The sequence below is a fragment of the Stigmatopora nigra genome, chromosome 23 (genome assembly GCF_051989575.1).
Source record: "Stigmatopora nigra isolate UIUO_SnigA chromosome 23, RoL_Snig_1.1, whole genome shotgun sequence".
Lineage (NCBI taxonomy): Eukaryota > Metazoa > Chordata > Actinopteri > Syngnathiformes > Syngnathidae > Stigmatopora > Stigmatopora nigra.
The window spans coordinates 1,464,109-1,473,236 of record NC_135530.1 but is presented as its reverse complement, the minus strand read 5'-3'; the positions used below and the strand labels follow the sequence as shown (position 1 = coordinate 1,473,236).

The window sequence follows — 9,128 nt, the reverse complement described above, 5'->3', positions numbered from 1 at the left end:
ATATATATACATATGTATATATACATATATATACAAATATATATACATATGTTTATATACATATATATACAAATACATATATACGTATGTATATATACATATATATATATACAAATATATGTATACATATATATACAAATATATGTATACATATATATACAAATATATATATATATACATATGTATATATACATATATATGACAGTATGATACATACACTATGTAATTTAGTATATCTTTTCATTAAAATAAAGACTTAGTTCATTATACATAGCTGTGTATGATGAAGATAAAGGCTTTTGATTTGATATAAAGGCGTAGCATCCCATAAGACTAGGCTTTCATTTCATATATAATTATTCTGCATTTTCCAAATAGAAACAGTACCCTGACAAAAAAAATATAAGTCCAAATTCCATCTAATGACTAAAATACATTGCTAGAGTGCATGCAAACATACTTTGTTCATTCTATCATTTAAGAACAGAACAGATGCAGCAAACACTGCAGGTCAATAAAAGTAAGAATATTCAATACCTTTTCATTTTTTTTAAATGTGAAGAAAACCTGAATACTTGTAGATATTTTTGTCACGACGAATTGTCCAAGTGTTCTGCCAAAAACTGCCTACAGTTCCACATCAGGTCTCCTGTCTGTCTTTATTTCAATCCTCAGGAAATGTTACAATCTACAAAAGGAGAAAAAAAAACAACATTAAACAACATTGCTAAACCCAAATTCGTCATTCTCCTCTAGAAATGTCCCTGGAGTTGTGAAGACAACTTCACTCCAAAATCCCAAACCTCAACTCCATTTATTCTCCTATTTTTCCTTACCATTGCCCGATACTGGCATTACTCTTCCTTTGTTGCGAGATGCTGTAAATCTCCTGCAGCTGTGTTTTCTGGTCATGACTGAGGGTTGCAGTCAAAGAGTGGTACCAAGCCACATCTGTACTCTGAACCCCTGTCAAATAAAGTCAATAAATAGTAGAACTACAAAGCTATGAACCAATAATGTATTGGTCTATAAAACAAACACTTACTCAACAGAGCAGATGCAAAAAACTGATATTCGTCTTCTCCGTTGTCATAGTCAAGGGGGGTGCTGTATTCTTCCAGTGATGTTCCTTCAAAGCAATTCCCCTCGTCCCAGTAGTCATCATCATCATCATCGTCATCATTACTCTCATCTCCAAGACCCATTGGTTCACTGGACTGCTGTTGTGTAAGGCTGCCTTCCTCATTTACCTCATCTTCATCACTAGGAATCTCATCTGCTGATCAAAAGATATGAAAATCTTGTTAAATCACGTTATTTCTCTGCTGAGTTCTTTACTTTCGATTACATTAGCAGTTTCAACTATGCAGAGGGAAACTGTTACCTGTAGATTTTTTTTTATAGTTTTATCAAGCCTTACTGTATACTATGTCGTATTATTAAGAGTGTGGATAAACTCCCAACTCACGAATTTGCTCTTCATCCAAAACTCTTGAATGGGCTGACTGACTTTGTCCTTGGATGGCTTGGGAAGCAGCAGACACGTGTTTGAGGCCCAAGAAAAGAAGCAGTACGGAAGGAAGTATTTGGTTGACGACACTTTCCAGCGCTGTGGGTCTGCTCGGCAACTCCATAAGCACGGTTAAGCCGATAATGCACATCTTACGATCATGAGGCCTGAGACATAATCAAAAAGTTATGGAACATCTTAAATGATATCAGTGCAAATCAAAATTCTGACTCACCCATGGAAAAATTCTGTGTCGTTCATCCACTGGTTGATGAAGTTGGCGGTGATGGCCTGTTGGTTTTGAGAGAGGCGTGTATTGTCCAAAGTATGCATGAGGAGGGCTGGACTATAGTAAAGTGCAGCAATAGCCACCTCCAGGCACATGATTCTAAGCTTGTTGGATTTGACACCGTGGGTCAAACGCTCCAGTACTACCTCCACAAACTGAGGGATACACTGAAAATTGAGGAAAAAAAACAGTCAGTCATTGTTGGAGTTATTCTGTAATACTATTATATATGTATATGTGTGTATTTAATCATTTTTTGTATGAGAACTTCTTTAATTTGTCTGGGGCGAGCTCGGGATCGTAACTTTTTACTGGAAGATAGGACTGACCTTTACCCCAGAATGCAGACCTGGAAGGACGCTTAAGAAATTGCTGATGCAGCGTGATGGCTATCCAACAACCTTCGTGATTACTGGCATATTGTCGAAAATTGTGATGCGCTTTTCGCTTGATTATGGAATTGTTTTGCCGATTGGAGGCATTTTACGCAATTGGATTAATCAATAACCTGGTAATTGTTTTGATTTATGGACTTAAATGCCCAGGAGAAATTGCCGCTCGGGAGTTTTTTTCATTTGTGATGAGTACTAATTAAATAAATGTTTTGTAATTAAACAGATGCCCCCCTGTATTGTTTTACAGTTATATTAAAGTATAATTATTGATGAAACGAACATTATTATACGTAATGTAACTGGAACGCCATTTATTACTCTGCTTGCTTGGCTAGTAATGTAAAACAATTCCTTGCCATTTAAAATAGTAATGGGTCACATTGAGAACTCCCTGATAATGAACTTATGTAGAGTGTGTTTTCTAACCTGGTCGATTCCTCTGCCTTTACACTGCAGTATAATCACCTCCAACAGTTTAGCAGCATGACACTCAGCTTCTTCATCAGAATCTGCAATCAGAACCTACAACAAATAAAGGAGAAGATTAAAGAGGAAGCTTCATTTTGATCATATTTTGGCTCTGGTGTACACCAAAAAGACGTAGAAGGACATTAAAAACCTTTTTGCACATGCTGAAGATGATCTCCAAGTTCTTGGGGTTGGATAGGAGGACATCTGTATCCACAGTCACGTAGTTGTGCAAAAGTGGCATCATATCTGTATCAGAAATATTTGGGAATTTTGGAGGGTTCCTACAGGATTTTTTTTGTTTTTTGAATTTTTAGGTATCTAAACAATGTCCCCTCTAATTTTTTCTTCAACTCTAGCTACTATTTAATGCTTTATAGTTGCTATAATGTTCTTCATCTGAGGTGAAACCAACCAGTGAAGTAGTCAAAGCAGTCATGTTGAAAGACTTCATAAAGAATGCTCAGTAGCTGCCACATCTGAGGGGAGATGCTCTGACATGTTAGTCCAAATGCCAGAGAAAGGATTTCTTCATAGAATTCTGTGAATGAGTCAAGAAGAAATGTTTAACATAGAAGTGGTGTTGTAAAAAAGTAGGTGGGTTCCTGAAAAGGACCAAGTACGTACTACACGACCCATGCGTAAACACACCTGCCATACCTATGATGGGCTTCTGCAAGACGAGTCCAATCACCTGCAAACAGATCACCTCCAATTGTTGCGTGATCTGAAAAAGACAAAAACAATTTTAAAAAAAAATGAAAAATCATCTGCATTTCACTGTATTATTGCACATGAGTAACCTCTTTGTGGTCCACTACGACTGTGAGGATAGTGTCGATGGTACTCAGAATACCGAGAGCCATGACGGTCTTGTCCTCGTCCTCTTCATATCCCTCACTGTGAAGAACCCTGGTAAAGATCTCGGCCTGGAAAGTGTAAACATTATACATGAACAATTTCAGATTTTTCTCCAAAATAAAAGTCCTGCATAATGATCGGATTAACTTTTTACGACTGAGTATGTTTCCCCATGCTGGTGACATTACTTGAATTTAAGCCAATTTCAATGTTTAAGCCTGCGACTTATATGATGTTAATGTAGAGAATTTTACATCGGACTATGTACATGGTCGCCCGGACGTTTGGTCGCCCGGACACTTGGTCGCATGGACGCTTGGTCACCAGACGGTTGACAACATGAGAGAGAGAGATATCTAAGCAAACTAATATGTGGCTGATGTGTGTCACTGTAGCTTACAAGGTTCTGTGTGATGTCCACAGCTATTACTGCAACATCTTCACTGTACTCGCAGATCATCTTCTGAATAACATTGGTCAAATCATCACTCTCCGTCTCTTTGACGACACGTAGCAGCTCCTGCATAACACTTCGGATGTGTGGCCTGATGTAGAGCTTTGCTGCAAACACAAGCGGTATTTTCACTATTAACTAGCAAACGTGAAAAAGCATAAGTAGACATTTGGCGTCCGTTCCCTCAACCTACCCTCTCCCTGATTGCTGACCAACATTTGTAAAGCAATGGCCGCCTCCACCTTGACTGGCATTTCATTTTCATCAACCAAATCCTTCCTGACCAACTCCACAGCATTCCTCAAAGCCATCACATTGTGGAATCTCAGCTGACTGAAGCAGTGAAGGACCCAGCACGACTAAAACAAATGACAAAAATGCATAACCAACCCCTCTCCCCAAGAATTTGACCTATTGTGATGTTTGAACTTTGACCCTAGCTTTACTTACCCTGGCTCGCAAGTAACCCAGTCGAGAGTTTAGCAAAGGGAAGACATAGTTTTGCAGCATCAACTCCAACTGCTCTTTGTAAATCTGTTTCTGTAAAAAAAAAAACAGCAAAGCCTCAGTGATACCTTCGAGAATATACTAGCAAAAGATAAAAAAGTGGTACACTACTTATTCTAAGTATCCATTATACAATCAACCTTCAGTAGTAGCTCAGCGAGTGCTCCAATGCAGTGCAGTGCGCCATCTTTTCTCCGGCAGTCACATGTGGGATCCATCAGTATCTGACAGCAGAACTCCATCATTTGAGGAAGAACCTTGTAATAGCAAAAAAAAATAGATATTAAAAAGTACAGTGACCCGGAGAAGCCCTCAAATCAAATGGAAATGACTGAAAACCAAAGTTTTAGTGACCTCAATGACCCAAAATAAATGTGAAGTGACCCTAATGCCCTAAAAATGAAATAATTGTCTACCATTGATGTTTTTATGGATTTTTGTGTTCACCTCACCTCTTTTCTCTTTCGCGCAGCGTTGCACAAAAGGCTCTGTGCAGCGGTGGCTGGAAGGGCTTGATCGTCATAGAGGTCTATATTAAATAAATAAAGATAAAAAAATAAGTCACTTCAAGCCTGTTTTAAAATCATTGGGCTGATATGTAAATACTAACAAAACTTCATGCGAATGTATTCAAACGGGTCTTCTTGCCACAGCCGTTCATCTTCTTCTTTATAACACATAAGAGGGAAGATGACCTCTTGGCAAATGGTCTAGAAAAAGAGGAAAGTCCGAATAAAATCACTTATGATCTCCCTCTAAGCTGCGGGCATGTGCAATTGCGCAGTACTCTCGTCTTCTTTGCGCAGCAGCAATCATATGGCGCGCAGTAAATAAAATCCAAACTTTTTTTTTACCCCTTTTCCCATGATGGCGCAGTCTGTCCACTCTTATTTGTTTTTCGTGTTTTACAGCATGTTTTACATGAAAAATTAGAGGGAAGATTGTTTACCGGCATGTTAGGTTTCAGCTGTTTCCATGTCAGAGAATGAGAAAGTCCCTGGTTGAGATAGTTGAGACACTGCTGGAGAACTCGAGGAGTGACGTACTGTTTCTGTCTGTATTGATATAACACCTTCAATAAGACCTGGGGCAGAGATAAAAGAAAAATGACTTGCCAATTTTAATTTAAAATGAGTGTGCAAATACTTACTTGCTGCAAGCCTACTGCATATGTCTTCAAGAAGAAATCTGCAAACTCAAAGTACTCTTTCGTCACATTGCCTGGACTTCCATATCTTGGGAAAAAAAAAGCAAACATGCATCATAAAATACGAGCTAAATGATATGCAATTTCTGGAAATATTTATTTTGTAATTGTCTTCATGGAGTTACCCAAAAAAAGCTCACCGCTTAAATAGTCTGGTAATAACGCGCAGCGTCCATTTCTTACACTTCCACCATGATAATTCCGGACGGTCATCTTCATCCAGCTTCAACGTCTCCTAAAAATTCAAGTGAAATCAGTACAAAGTAGCACATTAGAAAAAACAATAATAGTTTTGAGAGCTGGTTTCAACAGTAGATATTTTGTTATTAAACTCTCTCCCTTGAATATAATTTTGAGAGCTGATTTCAACAATAAACTCTGTCATGTTGTCAAACGTTCGAGCACCCAAATGTCCGGGCGACCAAACGTCCGGGCGACCAAACGTCCGGGCGACCAAACGTCCGGGTGACCAAACGTCTGGGCGACCAAACATCCGGGCGACCAATTGTCCGAGTAACGACAAAACACTGCACTACAAGGATAAAGTTAGCCAATAAGATTTGAGTACTCAAATTTACCGCAAAAACAAGAAATCAAATGGGCACTCAAAATATTTCACAAGTGTATAACAGTATTAACAGCAGGATTCTTACAATTGGAACATCACGGTCCATTATAGCTCGAAAGATTTCCATCCATTGAGTCATCACCGTATTGTTAATCAGCTGAAGAGGAAGCGAGTACTGCAAGTTGAGAATAACAATCAATTATAAACAGCAGCAAAAATGTATACTTCAAACCATTTAGAGTAGTTGTGTTACATTATTAAATTCAACAACTATTTTCAGGTCATATTTCTCTCTCTCTCTGTTTGATGTCAATAATCCGGCATAGAAAATTTACCTGTATAAGGGAATGGAATATTTTCACAATCTGTTTTTGAATTAGGACCGAGAAAATTGTTGCATCTGCAAGCAGTTGGATGATGAGCTGCTGAATCCTTGGTAGAAATATTTGCATAGCGCTTAGCAACGGTTCCCTCTCGTCAGCTTTTCTGTATCTGCAAGTAGTGGAAAATTTGGAGGTAAGTTGATCATTGGTCAATGAACCGGTCAGTAATTGCATTAAAAAAAAAAACGATTGCTCACTCATAAGTTTTGACCAGTTGGTAGAGAACAAGCAGGCTGCCATACCAGCAGCCGCTATTGTTCGACTGCAAGTGCAAGTTTATTTTGTCCACAATGTTAGTCCATCGTCCCGGGAAATCGTGCTTGATGATAGTTCGAAGACACATGGTCAGCTGGGCTCTATAAAATGAAGCCAGAGAAAAATGAAGGAAAAATAACACTATGATGAACAATGACTGATGCATTTTTGTTGTTGTTTTACTGGCCAGATGTGTTCACTGTTCTAATGGTGCCATTCTTGATTGTATTTAACATTTTAGTGTGTTGAAATTTCAAGTATTAGAAAGGATTATTTATTTCCTTGTGTTTTAATGTTACAATGTTTTTTTTTTCAAACTAAGAAGTGGTTTGAATTTCAATATCAGGTTCCTAAACACTTATGCCTTTTAAATCTCCAGTTTTTGAGTTTTCATTAGATGCAAGTACTACAGTAAAAACATTTTTTTTGTCTTAAATAAAAAGGGGGCGGGGCAATATTACACAATAAAAGTATCGTGTGTGTTGGCCAAAAGTGAAACAATAAAATTGAGGATACTGAACCGCATTTTGGAATATGCCTGAAATGAATATTGCACTACGATTATTATTAGTTGTTGGAGTTATTCTGTTATACTATTATATATATGTGTGCATTTAATCATTTTTGTATGAGAGCTTCTTAAATTTGCGTGGGGCGAGCTCAGGAACGTAACATGTCTTTCTGAGGACTGTTTACTGGAAGATAGGTCTGACCTTTACCCCATAATGCAGACCTAGAAGGACACTTAAGAAGATGCTGATGCAGCGTGATGTCTATCCAACAACTTTTGTGATTACTAGCATATTGTCGTAAATCGCCCACTTGAACATTTTCTTTTTTTTATAGTATTGTTGAATTGTGCAATTGAAATGAAATTGCCTTACCGTATTGACTCAGGACAGCGGATGACACCCTCCACAATGTTATTTCTAATCTGTTGACGGTCATTTTCATGAATATTAAAGGGAAACACTACTTTTCCCAAAGAAGGTTCTCTATCCTGCCAATACTGGCTAATCATGTTCTTCAGATAGATCGCCGCTGTATGCACACACAAACACACCCACATACCTCAGTTATCAATAATATTTGAACGATATTTTGACAGATATGACATATTTACCATACCTGCCTGACGTACTGGAAACTCCACCTGTTCAGATGTGATGATCTGAAGCAGAGTGGGTGCAAAATTGATGATCTTGTAGGACTGAAACGCACAGGAGTAAAACTAGTGATGAACGATGATATTAATTCAATATACACGCAATATTAGAGAGATCGAGCGCAACATTCAATTACAAAATAAGCCATTTTCGATGCCCACCTGATTGAGTTCATCTTCGGCCGTTCTTCTCAAATTTGGATCGATCGTCCCTCTTAATGCCTGAATTATTCGATTGGGATCCATGCTTTTAATTCGGGATCCCGAAATAATGCATTCAAATATCAACGCTATTCACTCAAATCTGACTGATGGCTAAACAACAGTTGAATTTGTTTGGTTTATGTCGAGGGGAACTCATTAATTATATTGGCCAGTAGGCGTCGAATTACGGCAGCTCTTGAAATTCCAAACAGAAAACGACAAGTAAAACTGTGCCGGAAAGCAGTGGTTGGAGGACGTAAACTTCAGGGGACCATAACAACATTTACGGCGTTGTTCAGCAGTACTTTCGGGGGGTTTGCTGACCTCTATGGTCTTGGAGGGGAACAAAGGTAAGTGTTTTCAATATGATTTTTATGTTTTTCCCCTGCAAAGGCATGCATATGTACATTTTAAAGTATTCCTTTGTAGATAACGTTTATATAAATTTAGTGTGACTTAGCTGGTGCACATTGCTACCTGGGATGGCTTCCAGCACCCCCATACCCCTTGTGAGGATAAGCAGTACTGAAAATGTATTTCATTTTATTTTCTACATTTCTACTGTTTTACATGGATTAAAATGCTTGTTTAAAATGAAGTATTATTTGTTTTTCGTGTTTTACAGCCCTTCTAATATTATATTATATATTATATTTTACTTGACTTTGTACTTTAATGATGAGTGATGAGTATGTTAATACTTGAGTCCTTTTTTTCTGTTTATGATTCATATGAACTGTTAACGGATGCACTTTTTTTATATGTATCCTATCTTGTGCTGACCCGGCAAGTTTGTCAAATTTTTTAAGTCAATATGACCCCCAGGCCCAAAAGTTTGCCCACCCCTGCTTTAGAGAATCAC

General features: G+C 37.9%; 1 protein-coding gene across 4 annotated transcripts; it reads right to left on the bottom strand.

Moving 5' to 3' along the window:
• Positions 1–226: 226 nt before the first annotated feature.
• Positions 227–8,803, bottom strand: ipo8 (importin 8). Of its 4 annotated transcripts, none has more exons than XM_077709131.1 (25): positions 8,225–8,803; positions 8,026–8,107; positions 7,782–7,938; positions 6,840–6,998; positions 6,595–6,751; positions 6,345–6,434; positions 5,832–5,926; positions 5,635–5,719; positions 5,434–5,568; positions 5,095–5,194; positions 4,937–5,013; positions 4,625–4,741; positions 4,428–4,517; positions 4,171–4,336; positions 3,924–4,084; positions 3,466–3,591; positions 3,314–3,389; positions 3,078–3,203; positions 2,814–2,911; positions 2,621–2,716; positions 1,746–1,966; positions 1,469–1,677; positions 1,046–1,279; positions 837–966; positions 227–688 (listed from the first exon to the last, which is right to left on the bottom strand). In XM_077709131.1, coding segments are annotated over exons 1-25 (3,072 nt in total). In that variant the 5' UTR covers positions 8,309–8,803; the 3' UTR covers positions 227–687. The 4 variants fall into 4 exon arrangements, with proteins under 4 accessions (XP_077565257.1, XP_077565259.1, XP_077565258.1 ...); XM_077709133.1 differs by having other exon boundaries at positions 3,323–3,389; XM_077709132.1 differs by having other exon boundaries at positions 1,046–1,276; positions 8,225–8,800.
• Positions 8,804–9,128: the final 325 nt, after the last annotated feature.

Excerpts from the sequence above, each read along its gene's own strand:
- ipo8 (XM_077709131.1), bottom strand. The coding sequence starts at position 8,308 with ATGGATCCCAATCGAATAATTCAGGCATTAAGAGGGACGATCGATCCA. Across the intron at positions 5,014-5,094 it reads ATACATTCGCATGAAGTTTT|ACCTCTATGACGATCAAGCC; the intron begins GTTAGTATTTAC and ends TATTTAATATAG. Across the intron at positions 4,518-4,624 it reads TCGCTGAGCTACTACTGAAG|AAACAGATTTACAAAGAGCA; the intron begins GTTGATTGTATA and ends TTTTTTTTACAG.